Source organism: Myotis nattereri (assembly GCF_964212035.1).
Source record: "Myotis nattereri genome assembly, chromosome: 6".
In the NCBI taxonomy this organism is placed as follows: Eukaryota; Metazoa; Chordata; class Mammalia; order Chiroptera; family Vespertilionidae; genus Myotis; species Myotis nattereri.
The window spans coordinates 76,935,380-76,960,244 of record NC_138081.1 but is presented as its reverse complement, the minus strand read 5'-3'; the positions used below and the strand labels follow the sequence as shown (position 1 = coordinate 76,960,244).

The 24,865-nt window shown below is 34.3% G+C and overlaps 1 protein-coding gene across 1 annotated transcript in view; it reads right to left on the bottom strand.

The window, feature by feature from the left end:
* The window catches only part of HBS1L (HBS1 like translational GTPase), an 83,617-nt gene that overhangs the window by 7,332 nt on the left and 51,420 nt on the right, over positions 1-24,865 (bottom strand). The window contains exons 5-15 of the mRNA XM_081094000.1: positions 18,918-19,026; positions 17,055-17,317; positions 16,427-16,592; positions 13,707-13,824; positions 12,707-12,853; positions 10,768-10,842; positions 10,082-10,199; positions 9,602-9,670; positions 6,294-6,398; positions 2,831-2,921; positions 2,329-2,437 (exon numbers count right to left, since the gene is read on the bottom strand). Of these exons, the coding sequence (XP_080950126.1) occupies positions 2,329-2,437; positions 2,831-2,921; positions 6,294-6,398; positions 9,602-9,670; positions 10,082-10,199; positions 10,768-10,842; positions 12,707-12,853; positions 13,707-13,824; positions 16,427-16,592; positions 17,055-17,317; positions 18,918-19,026 (1,370 nt within the window). The remainder of the gene's footprint in view (positions 1-2,328; positions 2,438-2,830; positions 2,922-6,293; positions 6,399-9,601; positions 9,671-10,081; positions 10,200-10,767; positions 10,843-12,706; positions 12,854-13,706; positions 13,825-16,426; positions 16,593-17,054; positions 17,318-18,917; positions 19,027-24,865) is intronic.

Below are 24,865 nucleotides of genomic sequence, written 5' to 3'. Positions count from 1 at the left end.
TAAATTGCCTAGTGTTTTATAAACTATAATGAGCTACATAATCTATTAAGTAGCACAGTAAGCCAATGAGAAAAGGAAATTTCTTAAAGGAAAATTGAAGGGTTACTTCCCAAAGAAGGAGGTAAGAGTTAAGGGCACCATCAAAAGATGAATAAATAAACAAAATGTAGCATTTACATAAAATGGAATATTATTCAGCCTTAAAAATGACTGAAATTTTGATACATGCTATAATATGGATGAAGTGTGAAAACATCATGTGAAGTAAAATAAGCAAAGTGCAAAAGGGCAAATAGTCTTTGATTCTATTTATATGAGGTACCTAGAATAGTCAAATTCAGAGCAGAAAGTGGAATAGTGAGTACCAGGGGATGGGGGCAGGAAAGGGGAGTTAATGTTCAGTGGGTATGGAGTTTCAGTTTGGGATAATAAAAAGGGTCTTGAAATGGATGGTGATGATGAATACATAAAAATGTGAATGTACTTTATGCCACTAAACACTTAAAAATGGTTAATACAAGAATAAACTCTGTATTTCACTTACAACTGTAAACCTACTTTTGCATCACCTTGTATTTATGTAGCAATAATAAATAAGTCCCTAAATAGTAAAATTTTAATTACTTAGGAAGCCTTTTCTTGGTTAAAAATTATATTTTGAAAGGTTTCTTCCCACAGGAAGTGGACAATGACAAAACGTGACTGCTTTTCTGAAACACGTTTCATCCTGCATTCATGAATCAATATAGGTGAGAGCAATCTCATTAAGCAGCACTGAAAAACTTTCAATTCATACTTATTTTTAAGAAACTACAGTAGACAGGAAAACAGTATTACTATTCAAAGTAACTATTGACCTGTTGACCTCTGTACCTCTCCATTGGCGAAAATTATTGCTGCGTGAGTAAAAACATGCAGTAACCAACCTCTCCAACTTCTCCACTGGACATACTGCTTTCTAAGAATTAGTGCCATTTGTACATAGCAATTGAGTTGTAGTTCCTTGACTATCAATACCTGCATTTTGAATATTTAAAAATTAAATATTTTCAACTATAACAGGTTTTTTGTTGTTTTTTTGGAGAGAAGCTTCTACTCCCTTTTTTAGCTGATGGGAGAAATGGACTATAATTATAAAAATAAAAAACTTAAACAGTATCTTATAAACATTTTATATGATCAAATTTACATAGAATTACAAAGAATTATCAGCAAAGCACATGACTCAAATAGTGTAAGTATAAAATGAATTTAAATTAGCTAAGTAAATGTATGTTTAACCCCTTAAGTACTACCACTAACTTAAATGAAGTTTAAAGGTCAATTACTATTACTGTCTTACTTTTATTGCAAAGATGCATCGAATGGTGAACTGTTTATATTTTCAAAAGGAAGCCATTTAATTCCATTGAGAAACATTTTGTTACTATAATGCAGAATCTGTATACTACATAAGCTGATCAAGAAAAAAAAGTCTAATGGGAAAAATGCTCATTTGTTAAGTGGCAAAAACAAGTTACCAACCTATAAACAGAGTATGACCCTGAATATCTGAAAAAAAATTACACATAGGACAAGGAATTCATGCTATGCACAAGTAACAGTATCTTTTCTGGATAAATAACATTATATCATAAAATTACCCTCTTCCCATAAAGGTGTATGTTTCAAATGAAGCTGGTCAATGATAATCGGCAAACCAAACTCACAGCATGCAGAATCTCAAGGTGTTGCTTCAGCACAATTAAGTTTACCCTATGGCAGGCACCCCAGAATATACCCATAAATACCAAAGGGTAGACAGCACGTACACAGAAAAACACACCGAAATGTAAAGAGAATACGAGTATATTTATGGATTATGCAATTATAGAACTATCTTACTAAGTTTATTTTCTTGTGTTTTTCATAGTTTTCTATAACAATGTATCACTTTTATAATCAGAAAAACTACAAATAAGCATATTAAAACAAAAAACCCCCAGAAAAACCCAATTTTACAATTAGTCAGGTAACCTTTAGAACACAGTAAAAAAGGATCTACCAATTTCCCTAGATAAGTTATATTATTACCATCAGTTTGTATCCTTTTGATTATGAAATATCTACTCAATGCCTCTTTGAAAATATTCAGGCTCAAGGATCAAAATAAAAAGTAAAATAAAAATGACTTTCAAATTCTAATTTCATATTTTTCTGGACTAGAGTAATAAGATGTTAGCTGAAAATAACCATAGCACTATCACTTGTAAAAAGAATTATTGCTTTTAAGGATAAAATGACTCTGAATTTGTAAAAACAGTAACAACTGAACATTTTGAAACTTACAGGAAATCCTTTAGTGATAGGAATTTCAATATTGAAGATGAGGATTCGGGCTCTGAATCGAGTGCAAGCTTTAATGGGTTCTTTGGGACCACAAAATATGCAGCCAACACTGTAACAAGAAAAAAGGAAAGAAGGTAGTTGGGGGACAAATAAACATACCTCCAATAGGATTACCTCTACAATCATTTACTAAGTAAAACAAGCAAGCAAATTAGGGTCTTTTTCTAAATATTCCCTTCTGGGTCAAAGTCTGGCTTTATACCTTATATCATTTTCACACATAACAGCTTTCACTCAAAGAAGTACATGAGCTGACATGTATTGATTTAAATTTTAAGTAGGTTTGCTTATTATCCTTATACTTCCACAGTGCCTGGTTTTGGCCAAATGAGATTCAGAATTAATACTCATTCTCTCATTTGAACCGGTCAAATGCAAAATGTATGTGTTTTGAGGTCCTATATCTAAAACAATGGTTGATTAAATTCATTTTCTCACTCACTTAATTTTGATGATATCCATCCCAACCAACGTAAGACTAACATGATCGCCTGCTGCTGCCCAATCGACAGGTTCATCATGCAGAGTGATTCCTGGAAATGAGTAAGAACCAAAGAATACAGTGAAACACCTCAATATCGAACCATAACAACCAAGAGAGTTTGGCTTATTGTGCCTCATCAGTCACTACTCATCATTTTCAATATGAATGGATCGAGAGTGAGAAGAGTAACTGTGCATGCTGAGGAAGACGCACTTCCTCTACATTGACTCCTCTGGCAAACCACCCTAAACATAAAGCGACTTGTATTTGTCCATAAAAGGCTCATTTCTGCTTTTTCAATCAAGAATTTTAAACTCATTTACACAACTGAGTATATTAACTAAATAGGCCCCAAATATTTGTTATATTAATGGCTGTAGGTATAACAATACAGCTCCAATTACTTTTAGTAATATAAAAAATGGGACTGGGGAAGCTGTCCAGTCTTCAGTTTACGTTGAATTAGACAACCACCTAAACCACCACCTGTGTTCTCCCAGGAGCCCATGGGCATCATTGCTCAGTCAGGCATGCTCTTGGCAGACCCTTTCACCAATTCCTTTCTCACAAGAATGGCTGCCCAGAGACAGAGAGATGCACAGTGATAACTGGTTATATAAAAAGAGATTAATAGTGTAAAAAATTTTAATTTAAAAATGATCCCAGGTGCTGCACATACCTCTGTTACCTAGGGATTATCCTGGAGAACAACTATAAGGGCAATCCTCAGCTGCCTTATTCAAAGACTTAAAAGGAGTATCATATTTTATGATTCCATGGGTTAAGTTTATGGGGTAAGCTCCTTTCCACTGGAACTTTAGTCTTGTGATGAAGACAGTATGAAGGGCAACAACTGTGGAATAGTTCTTAAACGACATGTTTTTTAGGTAATTATAATTTACCCTAATATTTCTGAAAATAATTATAATTTACCCTCATTTTCCTATGTAGCATACACTTATGCGAGTTTCTTTAAGACTTTTATGCGAGTTTCTTTAAGAATTTTTGAAAATTCAAGGAGAGTTTTAAGGATTCTGGGACAACCTACACTTTTATTCAAAATTTCAATTATGTGCACATCTGAATTACTCTGAGAGCCATACTTTTCATCAAGGTATCAAAGAGGTCCTTGATTCTAAAATTGTTAGCAATTCTAATATTAAGGAATATTTGCTAAATTTTCAACTAATTAAATTTAGTTTTTAAATGTAGATTTTAAATGAACATATCTGATTTTGCTATGAAATGTGGCATTGAAGACAGGAGCTACATACTTAACATACACTAGAGATTGCCTTAATTTAAGATCTAAGGGCATTCACACCAGAAGTTCAATTAACAATATAAAATATCTACAGATAATATATAATCTAATTTTCTGGCCCCAAACGTGTTACACTGTCCTATATATGATATCTATCTTCTTGAAGACCTTCTTCACTGGACAGACATTACACACAAAAAGTTATTTTTCAACACTCCATGCACTTGATAATGTTATTAAGGTAAAAACATAATTAAGAATTTCCACTTGTTGGTTGCAGATTTAGTCACTTCTCTCTTTTAGGACACAGCTGGGTAATGAGCCACAGTAGCACCTAAAGCAGTGGTTCTCAACCTTGGCTGCACATTAGAATCACCTGGGAATCTTTTTAAAATCCTGATTTCTGGGCCTCATCCTCCGGAAATTCTGTTTCTTTGTTACTAAAACGTTGTGGCCCCACCCCATAACAAAGAAACAGAATTTCCGGAGGATGAGGCCCAGAAATCAGGATTTTAAAAAGATTCCCAGGTGACTGTAATGAGCAGCCAAGGTTGAGAACCACTGACCTAAAGTGTTCAGACAGAAGTGTGCATTAAACAACCAAATAAATGAAGCAAAGCAACAGGGTTAGAAATTGAGAACGGAGAGCCTCCATGCTGGGGTAGAAGCACAGCTCTCAGGAGAGGGTGCTATACTCTTCAGGGGCTTCTGATATGGTGTCTCTTTAAGAACCACTGGATTAAAGACAAATGGGTAGAATTTTTCTGGAAGGGAAGTGACAGGAAGGAGGAGTAAGGCACAGAATGTGGGACTTTCAGAAGTGACCAAATTGTCACAAAGCAGTCAAACTGTAAGGTCCCTGAATAATTTTAAAAACATGGTTTTAATTAATGTTTACTGGTTATTAAAAAAAACAAACACTTCCTATTCTCAAAAAAAGCTTCTTGACATAAATCAGTATTTCAAAAGTATTGTAGCTCTTGATCATTTTAAAAAACAAGAGATCTGAACTTGCAAACTTTTTAAAAAATGTATATGTATTATTGTTTATCTAAACAGAATTTTCATGATCTCTAAGCAAGCAGAAAGAAAAAAATAAAATGGAAATAATTTTATCTTTCATCCCCTTATTCATCTTTAAATGTAGATTTAACACTATTACCTAGACACACAGTCATTAATTTCTTATAATCGTCAATAAATTAGCTTTTAAAGTAATAAGCAAATTAATATTTTTAAATGTACATTCAAATTTATAAACAACTCAGGTACAACTCTGGATATAAATTATAAACAAGATTAACAGAAGCAGAAGAACTGAAATTTCAAAAAATTTTAACATTTTCAGTAGATTACACTTTAGTTTAAAATTGTTACAAATACTATTACTTTATAGTATAAACAGATCTTCATTTTTAAGTTGAAGTCCGAGGCTTAGTTGAAAGATTTAATCTTAAGGTAAGTATAACATTATAAACTTTTAAGCAGAATTCAGAAAAGAATAAATGTACACACGTAAGATCAAATGATTAGAAGATGAGAACAGTTATCAGCCATCATGAAAGGTCATATATTAGATTATGTACAAAAGCAATAATTGGTGTACTTTAAACTAGCTCACAATTAATTTCTCTTTTCAACATCAGGATTCTCTACATTTACATCTTATTTTCTTAGGTCTTCCTATAATTTTTTTTTTTTTTTTGGTATAAACATGATCAAAGCTGTTACCATATAGTGATTCTAAAATACACATTTCAAAACAACAGTCTGCAGCAGTCTGCTTTGCCACTGACTGTTTAGTGCCCAGTTAGGTTGGATTTAATTTCTACTACTGAATACTATTTTAAATGTATCTGTCAGGTGTCTCTACATCTGGTTAAACTCTAAACAGACTTCTCACATCAGCATCAAAAAAAAAAAAAAATGCTACCACAGTTAGAATGCTATAGGTACATATATACACACACAGTCACAACAGAAAAAAATCGTTTAATGTTTTCACATTTTTATCTTCAACAGTTAGTATCATTTTGACAGTCAGTTACAATTTCAGTAAGAGGTTATTTACTCTGGAGTAAATAATTGCACTACTTTTTAAAAATCTGCTGTCTCAACTTAAGGCTTGTTTAGCAGAAGAACTTCGCAGAGGAATACCTTTTGCAGTACAGGTTTCATTAGGAGGCATTGCTAGTAGTCGGTCACCAGTTTGGATATAACCAGCCTCAATTTTCCCAGTTACACAAAATCCAGATCCTTGATCTGCAAAACATACCCAAAGCTTATAATGATTCACATAGCAATGTTATCTGATGATTAATGCTATTAGCTCTATTTGGTTCCCTAGTAGTTATATACAACTGTAGTTCAATGAACATCAATGTTCATCTCAGAATTTTTAACATCGACTAATATGGCAATCACATTCTACTCTTGATTTTCTTACAAATAAAAATATTCATATTACAAAAAGTGGAAATTCATTTCTTCTTCAAATATATATTGAATGTTTACTAAGTACCAGGCACTCTGGGGATAAAGAGATGAAAATATAATCACTTATCCATAAGGAGTTTACACCAGTGAAGAGAAAGACAAAAACAATTACATTGTTCAGAGACAAAGGTTATTTATAATGAACACCTAGAAACAGAAAAAGCTACACAGAAGAATCCATGTTGAGGGGGGAACAATTACAGTTTAGCTGGGCACTTAGAAGGAGAAGGAACAGGAGATCACCAGGTAGCTTGTGTGTATGGGTAGGGGAAGCAGGAAAACACCACTGACCCAGGAAACTTCATATGCAAAGGCACAGAGTTATAACCGCATGTGGGATGTGCTAAGACCCAGTGTCATTTATATGAAATTTACAGGGACCACATGAAATAATGAGGGAAGGCAAGACATGAGGTAACAGAAGTAGGCAAGGGACAGATGATAAAGTGGCCCTGTAAATCATGCTTAGGGCTTGAATTTCATCCTCAGTTAAGCAATGGGAGCTGGTTAAGAACTGTGAACAGAGAAGGGACATGATGGCATTTTCATGTCAGAGAGGAAGGAAGTCTGTCTGAAATGCACACATTGGCTGTAGAAACTCAAGAATTTGGGAAGAAGGTATAACAGACTTAGGGTGGTAAGGTAAATGGGGGATAATGGCAAAAAGGGAGTTATCTGAGATGATAATGCATTAACTGTGGGACAGGAAGTTAAACAATAAGATGCATTTTAGGCTTGGTGAATTTGAAGTGTCTACAAGACATACATGTGGAGAAGACGCATTCTAGGAGGCACCAATCACACCAAATTCCATGAGAATGGAGCTGGGAGCACATTCCCTATGGGGATGTCCAGGAGCAGGTAGTACATTTACCTAGAGAATGTGAACAGATAGGTTGGAGATACAGATCTGGGAAAAATCAACACACTGGAGGCAGATGAACTCATGCATGTCTGTACAAAAGGATCATGTAGAGTAAGAGGACTGACACAATAGAACACTAGTTAAGAAAGAGAGGAAGAGGAGCACAAAGAAGATATAGAGAGGTCAAAGACATAGAAAGGAGAGCAGGAGAAAGTGGGTCACAGAAACCAAGGGAGAAAAGTTTTAAGGTAGATGTGGCTACTGGTCTCAGAAGTAACACCAAATTCAAGGAAGATGGAAGGAAAATAAAACTGAAACATGTTATTGACTTGGGCACCCAAGCGATCATTTGGTAGGAACATACTGAGGGGAGCAGTGTAGGCAGAAGCCAGGAAGTAGCCTGAAGACAGAACAGGAGATGAAAAAATAGAGTCAGCAAACATTGTTAATCAAAAAAGAAACTTAAGCACCTCTTGTATTTTAAATAGATAACAGTAATTTGGAAAGCATTACCATATATACTCTTCTACTACCAGAATGCTAGAAGCTAATAACAATAATAAATTTCAGCTTTTTAACCAGTTAACTGCCACGATATTTTGAATTAAAAAAGGTCCGCCACTTGCGCTGATACATGTGGCGTACAAACGGTTAAAATGATTTTTGTGAGACACCTTCACTCATTCACTATTAAACATTAGCATGTATTAGGTGCCAGGCACTGAGCCTGGTCCTGCAGATGCAGACAGAGAACAGACAGTCCTTGCCCTCAGGAAGCTCACAACCTAAGTGGAATAGCACTCAGACACTTATGAGAAACGCAATGACAGGATACAGAGAACACAGAGAAACACCTCCGAGGATGTGTTTGGTGGACTCGCCAGTCATCAGTTTACTGCTTCTCAGTTCCAAATCCACTTTACTGCCTGCTCTGTGAATAATGAAGATATGGAGGACAGTGACATTTTTACTGTATTGATTTTTCTAATATATAAATATGTTACATCCTTCTGCTTACTGAGATTGTTTATTCCATTTCCATCTTATATATTTCTATACTAGAGGCCCGGTGCCCAAACCTCAGCCTGGCCTGTGCCCTCTCGCAGTCCAGGAGCCCTCGAGGGATGTCTGACTGATGACAGTCGGACATCCTTATGTCTGATTAATGACAGTTGGACATCCTTAGCACTGCCACGGAGGCAGGAGAGGCTCCCACTACTGCTGCTGTGCTCGCTAGCTGTGAGCCCGGCTTCTAGCTGAGCAGTGCTCCCCCCATGGGAGCGCACTGACTACCAGGGGTCAGCTCCTGTGTTGAGCGTCTGCCCCCTGGTGGTCAGTGCACATCATAGCGAGCAGTTGAGCAGCCTTAGCATATCATTAGCATATTATGCTTTGATTGGTTGAATGGCCGACCAGACGGACTGGACACTTAGCATATTAGGCTTTTATTATATAGGATAGGGTCTTACACTCATTGAGATGTATTCTTAGGTATTCAATACACCACCTCCTCCAGCAATGTCTGTACCCTTCTGTGTTTGGGTACTTTCCCTCAGCCCTAGGGTACCACATAGTTTCCTTATATCTTATATCACTCTTTTATCACATTAACAATCCTTTACTAATATATTGAACTTCCCATTTTACCTATATGTGGTTGGTGTCTCCTGATTGAATCCAAACACCTACAGATAGATAGGAAATGAATAAAGAGAGAGAACAAACCATGGGTAGGCACTGTGGCAACAGGGACCCTCCAATGTGGTTAAGAAATAGTGAACAATCCAGTTTGATAGAAGAATACAGAAACTAAGGGTATCTCCTGTGAGAAAAAACTATGAGGCTAGAAAGATAAAGGATAAAGTTTTTTCATACCTGAAAAATAAATATGAGACGGGGAAATAGTGAGTAAATTGAAGATTTTTCTGGGCAGGGGAGTTAAGTAACTAGTACTGTGCCCTTTAAATTTGGCAGTGATCCTCACATTGGCATAAAGAAGGGAGAATCTGAAAGACAATATAATAATTTTGTCCAAGAAAAGAGGTCAGGAGATAACAGAAAGGCAGGGGTCATACTGCAACAGTAATGCAGAGGTAGCACTTACCTTTGAAAACATCAGATACACATAATCTAAAAGGCTTATCGATAGATCGCTGAGGAGGTTTGAAGGAATCTGGAAAAAATGGCAAAAAAGCTAGGTTTAATTTAAAAGTAATTTTTGACTAATGTCCTAAGATCCCATTAAAGCCCCATCTCTCTTAGAAAATAATTATTAAATATAAAAATTAATAGCAAATTGACTGTCATTCATATAATACTTTGTAGTTTATAAAATGTTTTCACACATATTAAATCATTTAATGTCAACAACAGTTTGTGAGGTGGGTAGGGTAGGTATTAGCCTCATTAATCAATAAGGAAAAGTGAGCATTAGTTTAAATATTGCATGTGATTTCAAACCTGGTAATGTAGCTCCTCTAACTACAAATCCCATGCTTTTGCACACACACCACTGTCATAAAGAACTCTAAACAATTAATAGCAAGTTTATATTGCATCAAAATTAGCAAGGCAATATTCTTACCAATTTGTTCTAGTAAACATAGTCCTTTATACCATTTTGTAAGTTCACTTGACTGGGATCTAGTGATTAGATTTTCACCACTGAGACCACTTGTAGGGATAAAAGCAACATCACTTTCCTATTAAAAAAGATTGAATATATGAAACTTAATACAACATTGTTTCTAAAAAGTTAAAAGGTTCACCATTACCATAATTGCACCAAGTTGGCAAAAGCAACAACAATGTACTTTTTTAAAAGTAATAGAAATCATAGTACTACAATCCTGATCTCTTCCAACATTTTCAACTTTTTTGATTTTGTGTGAAATTTACAAATATGTTCCAAAACACGCAAGCATTTTTACCTAGTAACATAGACAGATTTCACATTTTTGCTGGAGAAATTCCTCTCTACTGCTTTCTACTTTTCTCTGTAATTGCCCTAAACCATACACCTAATTAAATAGGTGGAAAAAAAGTATTTTACTTGTATTAAATCCAAGGCAATTTACAAAATATATGCAATTTAAGGTGAAGTAATCCAAAGAACTAAAATGTAATATATACATGATACCAGGGAAAATAAAAACAAAAAGAATTCATGACATTTAACAAGACAAGAATACCAACATATTAGTTTTTTCTCTCATAATAAAATGAGACTTAAGAAAATTAACTACATAAATAAATTTAAAATTATCATACCTTAAAACCTGCTTGCTTAAGAAAGTGCCCAAGTTTTCCAGTAATCTCTTGAAATCTTTCTTGTTGCCAATTAACCTGATAAAGATCCAATTTAGGTTTAAAACTATGATTCAGACCAGGCTATATATAAAATTTAAATTTACATAATAAAATGTAAATAATCAAGACTATAAAATAAATAAAAATCTATTAAATATGAAATCTTTTAATCAGTTAACTACCATAAGCATCTATAGATGCAAGCAGCAGACCTTTTTTAACTAAATTCAAAATATCATGGCAGTTAACTGGTTAAAATTAAAATTCAGAATATAAGATCTCACTATTAATATGATCTAAAAGTAGCTTCTACAACAGAAAGCCTAGAAACAAACTCCAACACACACAGACATTTTTGTATATGTCAAAAGTGATTTCAAATTTGGGGAGAAAAGTGGATAATTTATTAAACTGTGTTTGGACGAACTGATGAAATAAAACAAAGCCAAACAGACTAAAAATGTATATGTAATATAAACTCTGGATAACATTATGCATACTGTAGTATTTAGAGGTAAGGGTAGCAATGTCTGTGACTTGGAAATTCATATCAAAATGAAAAGCATTGCCTTAACCGGTTTGGCTCAGTGGATAAAGCATTGGCCTGTGGACTCAAGGGTCCCAGGCTCGATTCTGGTCAAGGGCATGTACCTTGGTTGCGGGCACGTACCCAGTAGGGAATGTGCAGGAGGCAGCTGATTGATGTTTCTCTCTCATCGATGTTTCTAGCTTTCTATCCCTCTCCCTTCCTCTCTGTAAAAAATCAATAAAATATATTTTTTTTAAAAATGAAATGCATTAAGATAGATACAGGGAAAGATAGATAAAAATGTGATCAAGCAAGTAGTAGAATCTATAGTAATGGGTATAATATAGGTGTTTGTTTTAAAATTCTTTCAACTTTTGTTTACATTTGAAATTTTTCATACTAAAATACTGAGAAAAGATAAAAGGTATATGTGATAATGATATCACAGAAAAACTATGTAAAAAATGTAGGTGAATAGTATCTGATTCCAGGGTAAGAAAATACTTAAAAGGAAATATTTATAAATTTGAATATATGTCAAAAGCACACCACAAATAAAATGAGGAGTAAAATAATTGGTAAAAATATCTGACAAGATAAAAGATTAATATCTTTAATAAATAACGTGTACAAACTGATAAAAAAATTCAAAAATAATTTATAAATAATTCCAAAAGAAAAAATATAAATGATCAATAAATATACAAAGTATATTTACATATTATTGTAAATACTAAAAAGTTAGGAAAAGAAATATCATGTTTTATTTATCAAATTGGAAAACAATCCTTTAAAATCAGCAGTGTTGATAAAATGTGGGAAAGTGACTATGAGGAAGCAACTAGAACTTCTCTGAAAGGAGTTTTAATCATGTCCAATGAGTCTTAAAAATTTCTATGCCCTTAAGCCAGAAATCTCCACAGAATAAACTATTTCTAAACACACACGAATACACACAAAACTAGAAATATTCATAAGTGTGGGACTGTTTGAATAAATTGTATCTTTAAAATAAACGAGAATAAAGGTATAAAAACAATCTCTTTATACAAAACTTATCATTACTTGGAAACATGCACAAAAATATTGTCAAGTTTTTGAAAAGGCATATAATAAAAAATATTTATACTAAAACAAATGTGTATTATTTTGTAACTAAAAACAAATTTAAGATATGATATTTTAATTTTGAAGATAAGAAGACATGTTTTTGCTTAAAATTACTCATATACCATTTATTTAATATCAGAATCATGAATTTCTTTTTTCAGAATGGCAAATGGACTTTTACACTAGTCACATCTGAGGTCCTCAATATGGCAGAATAACATCTTAATTAGCATCTAAAATCCTCATAAACCCTTTACATACCTGATCCATTTTATTGACTGCAACTGCAAGCTGTGTTACTCCAAGAGAACGAACCAAGAGGCCATGTTCTCGCGTTTGTCCCCCAGTCTCAAATCCAGCTTCAAACTCTCCCCTGCTGGCATCTACAACTAAGACAGCTACATCTGCCTAAGGAAGAAAAAACAATCAAAACTAGAAATAATGTAACAGAATTTTAATTCAAAGGGCAGAATTTTCAGCTAATTGTGTATTGGTCAGATCTGAAAGGCAGATTCTAACCTGACACCAAACACCAAAGCAAATAAAACAAAAGAATTACACAGATGGATTACAATTTTTCAATTAAAAGAGTACCAGCATGCAGCAGGGGAATCATGATAAAAAATTTAAAAATTCTCATATTTGACTATATAATTATTAAAATATCTAGGTAAAGGAGGGAAAACATAAACAAAATTAAAACAGAAGTCACACTTTTGTCAGATGGCACAGGCAAATTTTTGAACTCTCCATATTTTCCAATAATCATCTGTTATAAAAGAAATCAATGTCCTATATGTGCAGTGTTACATGTAAGTTACAAACTAATTGTTTTTTAAATTAACCCTATAAAGAATGTAAATAAACCATAGGTGGAAAACTCCCAAGCTTCATTATTTCTGCATAAATTCACTTTCAATAAATATATAGAACATGAATATAAATATAGCAAAAAGGCAGATGCTGAAATCATCACTCCAACTTTAATAAATAAAATGTATATCTCATCAAGCACTTTTACCATTATTTTTACTATAAAGAAATTTATAGCTTTTACACATTTGTTTCTTTGTAATAAATCTGAACAAGTTTTATAAAGTACTGATAAAGAGATCATGAAAAATATTTCTCTATTTTTTTCTAATTTTTTAAAAGTTAAAATTTTAAAATATTTTAAAAGTTATAACCCTAGAATTATAACCTCAGCATCAGGAAATTTTATATACATGTAGTGCACTACTGTTAAGGAAATATCTGGTACCTGGGCCGCTCCCGTAATCATATTTGGAATGAAATCCTTATGGCCTGGAGCATCCATTAATGTTATAACTTTGGTTGTGGTCTCAAACTTTGTCATACCAACATCCATTGTTACTCCCCTTAAAGAAAACGAAAATGGTTAGAATGCACTATATAAATAATCAGTGTAATGGATTCAATTATTTCATAATGTAAGTTAAATGACAGTCTAAAATCTCAAGTGATAATGGGGATTTTATTATATAGTCTATTACTTGGAGAAATTAAGCTATCAATTTGGGCTAGAATTTCTGCTGCGACAGAATTACACCCATAGAGCTTTAAAATAAAGTTGTAGATGCAGCAAAGATTTTTCTTTTTCTTTCTTTTGGTAAGCAATGTAGATTGGAAACAAAGAAGGATATGTGTGGACATCTCCAAAAAAGGAACAGAAAAATGAAGAAAAGGTAAAATGAAGAATGACCACTATCAGGGGGTAGTTTTCCTCACCTTCATATGTTTATGCTTCACTAATTATAGAAACAAAGTTAGTAAACTTTCATCTGTATGTTACACATTAGAAAACAGGAGATATCAAAGGAGAGGCACCATTTTTTTAAAAATTAAGAAAGATGAAGAGTAGTTTGTTTCACATCCCATTTCATCCTTCTTAAAGACCAAATACAGTGCCTCTTGATAGCCACACAAATATAGGTTCAGGTTATAAGAAAGTCCAGGGAGCATCTACAAAGGTACTAAGTCATTCTAGAAATTTAGAAGAGAAATCAGGTGGGCAATGCACTAGGTAATTATTCATCTGTTTTGCCCAGGATAATCCAGAATAATGAATGAACACCCCCTTTTATTACTTAGTATCCCAACAACTATAATGATAAAATACATGTTCACCTTAACAGTAAGGTAACTGTGGGTCTCCTTACTCAAACCATTCTAGTTTAATCTGAACCCATGGGCCATCTTAACCTCTGAAATGATGCTTCATTCTCTTTAACAATCCCCAAATAATTGCTTTTAGATTAGTGATGAACCGAGACTTATTCCAAGATCCTCCCTAGACTTCTTTGACCACCATATACTCCTCACTCAGCTCTGGTCTGGATTTGTAAGCCTAAAGATGTCACTCATTTTACTAATTTCTGTTCAACACACAATTAGAATGGAGGATTTACAAATATTTAACATGCTGGGATAAGCAACACATATTATTTTTGAAATGTTATTAAGGAACATCAACTGTCGAGTTAAAACTCCCATTCTGTATCTGGAAGCTTCTCCTAGCTACAGAATAAAGGGATATTCTAAAAATTGCATCATGCTGAATAACAGAGAACTAGCAGCAACAGAAATATGACAGATAACCAGCAGATGTATTATTTTAAAAACCACTACAAGTATTGACTACTCTAGGAATGAGATTATTATGTCACTTCCCAGCTCAACTCACTTAAGAAAATTCACACAAGCCATTCTAACTTATAGTGTCCTCAATCTGTTTATGTACTTAATAGGTGTAACACAGCAAAAAACCCCATATACTTTAATAATCTGCACAGTAAACTAGTAGATAAAAATTTGTTTAGTCTTCTGATATCATACATAGATTTCACTGTTTTCCAATATAAATTTTCTAAAAATTTGCAGCTGTCCCACTAACTTTTCTTACTAGGTTGGAAAACAAGTATGTGATACTATATGTAGAATAAAGGGGACACCTAATAAGAGAAAAAAACACTGTAACACAAATTCCTATTTATCAAAAGAGCTAAGGAATATTAAGATCCCCTCTATTGAGAATTACCTTATATATTATAATGTAGACTATCCAAGACTCCAAGAAAAAATACACATTTTTAAAAAGCATGAAAATCCAAATATATTCTCTATTCACATTCAGAATGAAGACACAGGCACAGAGAATAACCACTGCTGATTCAGGACTTTCAGAAGACTTCAGGTCTTTAGAGTAATTATTTTGAGACAGCTGACATATCTGCGATTTCACTTAATATTAACGTTCTCTTTCTTTCCTCACAAAGGTGTCCCTGACTCCCCCACCCCTACAATTCTAACATGATATACAGTATATCACCATTCTAAAAAGGCTTCAAAAGAAACATTGAGTATTTCTAGCTGCATTCTCCTGCTGGAATCTCCCCAATATTAGCACTGAACACAGTAACAGATACAGAAGAAGTAACTGACTTGATTAAAACTATATGGTAAGAGATAGGTTTAGACACTTGTTGACTTTTGTCTCATGGAACACAGTACAAAAAGTATAAAAGTAAATTAAGTCTGGTCATTTGCATTTACTAGACATTTTACTATAAAAAGTTACCTTTCCTTTATAATCTAACATAAAATTAAAAGTCTTACTCATAATTTTAATTCAAAATCAAGGCAATTTGACATATACTTAGGGAAGTAACAACAGAAATGTCACTCACTGGATAATTAGCTAAGTATTTTACTGCTTTTTTAAAAAAGTTTTAATAAACATTCTTTTAAATTATTCTCATAGAAGTTGGAAGAGTAAAAAACATGTAGATTCATTATATATGTAGTAATGAAAACTACAGTAAAAATATCTCCCAAATAATTGAAATCTTTTTTCTAAAAATAGTCTAAAATATTTAATGGTGTTTCACACATATTCAACACATTTTACATACTTAATTAAAGTATAATTTCAAACTGAAAATTTTGAAATATAGTGACTACCTTTCCCTTTCTTCTCCAGTCTCATCCAAGACCCATGCATATGCAAACGAAGCTTTGCCAGCCTTTTTAGACTCTTGTTCATACTTATGCATAGTTCTTTTGTTTACATTACCCAGAAGATAAAGCATATGGCCCATCAGAGTACTTTTCCCAGCATCAACATGACCTAAGGAAAATTGATTCAGTATTAATACTAGGTACATTTTCCAAATGTTGTTCACATTGAGGCATTGCATGAACATGGAACTCAATAGTTCACAGTAGTGTTTAGAGTAATAAATACCAATTTTTATTAAATGATATTTAAAACAACTAAATGGAGGGAAAAGAGCATGTCTTTTTAGAAAGAAAGGGAATTTCCCTGATTTTTGGAAATTAAAATTGTCAACAAGAATGCCATTTTCAAAATGGTCACAAATGAAAAGGTCACAGTGAAGTCTAACGACCTTGGAAATTGGCATTACTTCACCCTGGGTGACTAGAAAGCATTATGATGCAATGCCCCCTTGCTTCATGTCCATTACACCCATAGAGAGACGCAGAGTGGAACAAGTTCCCATGCTGCAACTAGAAAGCTGTGAGGCTGAGGCAGAGCTGACTGACAGTCCAGTGGGGCAAAGGACATTACCAATGACCACTAAGTTGAGGAGTTGCTTCCCTCCTTGCCGCTTCTCCAGTTCTGCTTTGACATCTATCTGCTGCCTCAGCTTGCCAGACTTTCTCACTGGTGTTTGTGTTGAACTCTGTTCCTCTGACACTTGAATGGTGTGGGATGGAACAGCTGATTTAGAAACAGAATCTAGAACATCAGAAGAAGCCATGCTGGTATCTTCACTAGGGTGTCCTTTTTGAGGTGTGTGGAAACCATGACCATTTTCTTCAGCAGTTACGCTAAAGAAAGCAGAGATAGGAAAAGAGTGTTAAAACCAACTCGACAGATGTCCTATAATGTCAGAAGGGCAGAGAAGTCCTCTCTTCATCTTCCTTACACTTGCAAACCAAAAATGACCTCTGCTAAGTGGTTAGAGTCTATTAAGGTAGAAATGATAAGTAGCTAGACCCAAACCATACAAATACAGACTTGGAAGATCTCAGAAGAAAAAGTCTACCAAAACTATAAGAAGAAAACATCCTGTAAAATAATTGAAATTCAAATTCTAATTAAGCCCATAGTCTTAGCCATATAATCCTATCAAAACAGATGGCATAAAGGGAGCATTTTAAAAAGACTGACACAAAATGTGTTCCTGGAGATAAATTAGTAGTAAAAAACGAGTTTTATCCCTAACTTATTGTTCTAACAAGGGAGAGGACTTACAATCTCTTTTGCTCAAATTGTCTTTAAGGAAGCTATCTCTAAGTGTCTACATGTTCTTAATACTTTTGGCAAAGGAGTCTCAATTCATTAATTCAAAAAGTACTTGATTGATTTACTAAAAATGACAACACATACTAGGCACTGATGTTGAAAAGATGATAGAGAAATGAGGAAGTTACCTACTACTCTCAGAAGCTTAGAATCTAGTAAGGAGCTCAGATACATAAAGTAGAAACAAGACCACCTAGTTTAAAGTATTCTCTCCTTGACAATGAAGATGCCTCTTTGACTATTCTCCATAGAAACTATAGCAGTGCTATCGTGTGGATAGCTATAAAGAATGTGACTTAACCCGCCGTACTGTGATATGCCTTACATTGCCATCATTGACTATAGATAATAGAATTAGGACAAAGAGTAGGTTAAATTGCAAGTCACATTACCCTCTCGGGGTATTTTTATATGCTTCACACTTAATCCTATACTTCAGGAAAGAAACAGATTGTCATATCTACAACTTTGTTAAATATCTCATATCCATTCCCATTTTATTGTGCTTTGCAAAATCTCCAATAGCCAATTTTGGTGTTCATTTTTTTAATAATGCTTAAACTAGTTTCATCTTGAACTACACAGAAAAAATTTTACTAATGTGAAAAATGCTCCCATCCTGTAAAGAATTCCAACAGGCTAAATTAAGTGAAATCAAATTTAGACTAAAATTTGCAAACATTTACCTGAATGCCCAGAGCTAGCTCTAAAACCATTTATGAGTATGTGAAATAGAGTTTATTCTTATATTATTAATTATTGCATTATTTATTTGTATTGCAACTGTAAACCTACTTTTGCCCACCCCCTACAAGTAATTCCCAAATGCTACTTACCTACGCCATCTAGTGGCACAAGGAGTCCCTATCCCTATCTCCACAGTGTTAGATTTCACAAAATCATGTTTTTAAAGTAGCTATAAATAATTTACTTTAAATAAGGAGACAGATTATGTTACATACATGGGTAAGTCTAGAATTAAGTCTAATTTCTCATCCCCTTCTTCTGTACTATGACATACTGAAGACTGTGGATAGCTCAATGTTAATGATACATTTTCTGACAGTCTAACTGGACACAAACTAATTTCAAAAAAGGAGGGGGGAGGTTTATAAATCTTACCCAGGCACTTCAAATCCCATGGTTTGCTTCTTTCCAGATACAGTCATTTTAGCAACTTTTGGCACAATATCACATTCACTTCGAGATGACTGGGAATCTATTGATTTTCCTAATTAAAGAGTAAAATACAGAGGTTTAATTAATTAGAAGTTCATTTATAGAAACATATATTAAATAAATATATAATGAAAATTACATTTCATAGAGTTCATGTCTTTATAAACACATATTCTTTTCTCTAAAACATTTTAGTGAAATATTAAAAAGCTGAAAAAAATTCTTCTGACACCCTATTTTGGAAAATCCCCTATATCAGGCCTTTGTTGGGCTTAACCTCCACCAAATCTCTTCCTAATTTTGAATTGACTCTTAAGTTTCAGTATTAAGAGGTCCCGACGTGGTTTCTGCACTGCACCTTGCTCTGACAATACACATAGACCCTCTATCTCCCTCTCCCACCACACCCTTTCACAATACTAAAACTGTTTGGTCAGTTAGCAGATGTCTAAACTATTTTTAATCCTGTGATACCTATAAACTGATGAAAAAGCTGAGAGTCTGCTGAATTGTGCTGAACACTGCATTTATTTTACTTGCACACAATAAACTTAGTAAGACATCTGCTATCTATAAATATGGGGGAAAGGTCATTGTAGAAAAAGTGAATTAAGAACATGGAGTAGGATAAATTATAAGCTACATCAAAGTAAGACTTAATGGATATTTAATCCTTTAAATACACACACAGACATGGAATTCATGGAATTGCTTAGAATGTAACTTTATAATTTTCAACAAGAGTCCTATCAGGATTGGGTCCACATAAGATTACAGAAACTGCGACACTGGAGAAATAGCAAGCAGTCAGTTGCCTGCTGATACTGAGGGTGAATGAGGAAAGTAAAAAAGCCTGGTGAAGCAAATCAAGTTTTCAACAATCGTTGCACAAAGGAGAATGATTTGAATATTAAAAAATTAGGAGAATTGTTGGATAATATTGAGAGCCTACTTAAGACTTGTAATAATGAATTTGTGAGGGAATCAATCTGCCTTTCTCTGTGACTTTCTCTAGCAATGTACAGTTCAGGAACAGGCACAGATAGGACATTATTAAATGCTTCATTCCAAGTTAAGTTTCTATCCAACAGGTGCAAAAAGAGAGCAGAAAAAGAAGGTAGTTGAAGGTATTGGCAAAAGGGGGAGGGTTGAAATTATCTATAATAATAAAAGCGTGATATGCTAATTACACCAGACATCCTTTCAGACAACCTTCTGGATAAAGCCGTGGCGGCAGGGGCTGAGGCAGAGGTGGTCACCGAGGCTGCGGGTGCTGAGTCCCTTGCACGAATTTCATGAATTGGGCCTCTAGTAAATAAACTCTAAACTATATTAAAAAAAATAAAATATAAGAGTATTGATGCACTGGGAGAAAGTAAGACATGAGCACAACCAGGCAGTTGTGGCCAGAATAAAATGTGTGAACTAGCAATTCTGAAGGAGGGGGCAGTAGTGAATTGCTGATGAGAGGTGAAGGTCACTGGAAGTGAAGTAGCCAAGGAACTGAAAGCCCAGGGTGTCAGACCTGGTTTTTCCACAGTGATGCACAAGCAAGCTATGGTTGTGAAGAGTTTAGGGTGGAGAAAAAAACGGTAAACCTGCTGCCAAGGTCTTCAGTGTATAAGAAAAAGTGGCCAGTAGATGAGGGCAGTGAGGACTAATGAAAGGTTGATTCAGGCAAAAAGACAGGAATTTTAAGGGAGCAGAGATTTAAAAAAATAAAAAGGATAAAGGAATAGCAATGTTGGAAAAGGCAGCAAAAAGAACAAAGCTGCCTTTCCAGATCCCAAGGTTTGAAAGGGTATCAATGAGGTAAGGCAAGGAAGTAGAAAAATACTAGAAAAACACTGAGAATAATAGAGGTATTTGCTTTTCATAAAAAACATAGTTCCTAGGATTATAGCAAATGTAGAGAGGAGTGAAAGTTGAGTGAAGGTTAGGAAAGAGGAAACTGAAAGCATTATCCTGATGTTTTGTGTATGAGGGTGGGGGGAGGACACCCAAATTGACTAAGACAAGAAAACGGCACGGTGGATTTGGGCCTCAGTTAAAAGAACAGGGGGAAAGAATCACAAAGCACAAAAATGTCTCAATCCAGGCTATATGTTCCTACTTCCCATTAAGATTAATTTTAATACCTTCCAATCATTTTGCATGAGGAAAATGTCTTGATCCACTTACACATTTAGTACATTGAATAGTATAATTTTGACTTTTAAAAAAAGTAGGTGTCATGAAATGACATAAAAGGTCACTAAGCATAGAGAAAAATCATAATGTGATCCTGTAATATTTCTCAGGATGCAGTATATTATTTTTCATTCTGGTGATTCTTATAGGACATCAAACAAAGGTGTAGTATTTCAAATATGTGGTTTTTTAAGTGCAAAACTTTTCTTAGAAGAAAAATGTCTAGTATTATAGATCTGAATACCACCCAATAAAGAGTCAGTCTTAAACCTTTTATTTCAAACTCTTGCTGAACTTAAATGAAAATGTCTGCTTGCACATCCACAATTTATCCTTTTCAGACTCACCCCTTTGGTCTTTAAGCACACTTAGCATTCGACTACTAACTCTTTGAAGGTAGGAACTGCCTTATAGATATGTTCACCTAGTCCACAGAACATCACCCAGTGCTCTGCCAACAACAAGCACTCAATAAATAGTTTAATGATTAATCCCTAGTGGTTTAAATTTTGAAACCATGAATTGATTTCTTTCACTTTTGCAAATTATCTTAGATCTCTTCTTTGGACAATAACCTCCTCTACCTGCTTCTTACACTTAATACCAGCTGCCTCCTAATATTTAGAGATCTTGGCACTTGCTATAGACACTCATGTGCTCTCCTGCCAGGTGCTCTGCATGCTCTTTTCCTTCGTAACAACCACAAGGGTAGGTTTTTATTCCTACTTCAGATATGCCAAGGGTATACAACTTGTGACATACCCAGATTTAAAAAAAAAAAAAGAAATTAATCAAATGGTGGCTATTATCAATGAGCGTTTACTCTATTGAGAGACATTTATAAAAGTTGGAGGTGAGTTATAGAGACAATAAGCAAGAAAATTCAAAGTATGTACCTAAGTGATTATGGGAGACTTAAATGAAATGAGATTTAACCTGACCCTGAAAAATAAAGAGGAGACAAAAATAACATGAGAAAGGGCAATTTAAAGTGTCATTGGGGCAAAAATTCTGAAAAAGACTGGGCAATGATCATTAAATTTTTATACTAAGACTATGAAATTGAGGCTTTGAATAAAAGGCTTAAAAAAAAAAAAAAAAGACGCCGAAACCGGTTTGGCTCAGTGGATAGAGCATCAGCCTGCGGACTGAGGGGTCCCAGGTTCGATTCCGGTCAAGGGCATGTACCTGGGTTGCGGGCACATCCCCAGTGGGAGATGTGCAGGAGGCAGCTGATCGATGTTTCTCTCCCATCGATGTTTCTAACTCTCCATCTCTCTCCCTTCCTCTCTGTAAAAAAATCAATAAAATATATTAAAAAGAAAAAGACCTTTTATAGATTTATTTTCACCCAGTAAGTTAAAAAGTATAAAGGAGAAGTAGTATTAAATATTCTAAATTAAATTAGGAAAGATAATTAGAAGTGGGGAAGGTTAAATTAAGATTAGGTAAAATCATAGAAACTTACATGTGATTTTTCCATAAATTATGCTACCCTGTCTCATCATTCTATAATTCCTTTACCTTTCCCAAGCTGCTAACAAGGCATCCCCCAAGCTTCAGACCTAGGATACTATTTAAATTCTACAGATAAAAGAATAGTTTCATTTTTTTGCATGTGTCTGACCACATTTCCCAGCACCATTTATTGAAGAGACTGTCTTGACTCCATTGTATGTTCTTGTCTACTTTTTCAAATATTAGTTGAGCATAGTGGTTTGGGTTGATTTCTGGGTTCTTTATTCTGTTCCATTGGTCTATATGTCTGTTCTTGTGCCAGTACCAGGCAGTTTTGAGAACAGTGGCTTTGTAATACAGCTTGATATCTGGTATTGAGATCCCTCCTACTTTGTTCTTCTTTCTCAGGATCGCAGCAGCTATTCGGGGTTTTGTTGTTGTTGTTTTTTATCCAGATGAATTTTTGGAGCGTTCTTTCTAGCTCTGTGAAATATGCTGTTGGTATTTTAATGGGGAGTGCATTGAATCTATAGATTGCTTTGGGTAGTATGAACATTTTGATGATGTCGATTCTACCAATCCATGAACACGGTATGTTCTTCCATTTGTTTATGTCTTCCTCTATTTCTTTTTTCAGTGTCCTGTAGTTTTCCGCGTATAGGTCTTTCACCTCTTTAGTTAAGTTTATTCCTAGGTATCTTAATTTTTTTGGTGCAATGGTAAATGGGATTTTTTTTTAAATTTCTCTTTCTGTAAGTTCACTGTTGGCATATAAAAATGCCATAGATTTCTTGGCGTTAATTTTGTATCCTGCTACATTGCCAAATTCATTATGTCTAATAATTTTTTGATGGAGTCTTTAGGGTTTCCTAAGTGCAGTATCATTTCATCTGCGAATAATGACAATTTTACTTCTTTTCCAATCTTGATGCCTTTTATTTCCTTCTTCTTGTCATATCGCTTTAGCTAGCATTTCCAGTATACTATGTCGAACAGGAGTGTTGAAAGTGGGCATCCCTGTCTTGCTCCTGTTCTTAAGGGAAATGGTTTTAGTTTTTGCCCATTGAGTATGATGTTGGCTGTAAGTTTTTCATATAAGGCTTTTATTATGTTAAGGTATGATCCTTCTATACCCATTTTGCTGAGCATTTTTATCAGAAAAGGGTGTTGGATTTTGTCAAATGCCTTTTCTGCATCTATTGATATGATTATGTGATTTTTGTCTCTCAACTTGTTTATGTATCACCTTTATTGATTTGTGGATATTGTATCAGCCTTGCATTCCTGGAATAAATCCCACCTGGTCATGATGTATGATCTAATGTAATGCTGGATCCGGTTTGCTAGAATTTTGTTGAGGATTTTAGCATCTATGTTCATCAGGGATATTGGCCTGTAATTCTCTTTCTTTGTGGTGTCTTTATCTGGTTTTGGGATTAGGGTAATCCTGGCTTCATTGAAAGAGCTTGGAAGTGTGCCTTCCTCTTGAATTTTTTGAAATAGTCTGAGAAGGACTGGCTTTAGTTCTTCTTTGAATGTTTGGTAAAACTCCTGTGAAGCCATCTGATCCAGGGCTTTTGTTTGCTGGAAGCTTTTTGATTACTGTTTCAATTTCATCAGTAGTTATTAGCCTATTCAGGTTTTTTGATTCTTCCTGGTTGAGTTTTGGAAGCTTGTATTTTTCTAAGAATGTGTCCATTTCATCGAGGTTGTCCAGTTTGTTGGAGTAGAGTTGTTCATAGTATTTTTTGACAATCCTTTGTATATATCAGTAGGGTCAGCTGTTACTTCACCTTTTTCATTTTGTGATTTTGTTTATTTGGATCCTCTCTCTTTGTTTCTTGGTGAGCCTGGCTAGAGGTTCATCAATCTTGTTAATCCTTTCAAAGAACCAGTTCTTGGTTTCATTGATCTTTTGTATTTTTTTTTTTTTTTTGGTCTCCATGTTGTTTATTTCTGCTGTGATCTTTATTATTTCCTTCCTTCTGGATACTGTGGGCTTTTCTTGTTGCTCTTTCTAACTCTTTGAGCTGTAGGGTTAGATCATTTATTGCCAGTTTTTCTTGTTTTTTGAGGTAGGCCTGTAGAGCTATGAACTTCTCTCTCAGGACTGCTTTCATTGTGTCCCATAGATTTTGGATTGTTGTGTTTTCATTGTCATTTGTTTCCAGGATGCTTTTTATTTCTTCTTTGATCTCTCTGGTAACCCAATCATTGCTTAATAGCATGCTATTTAGCCTTCA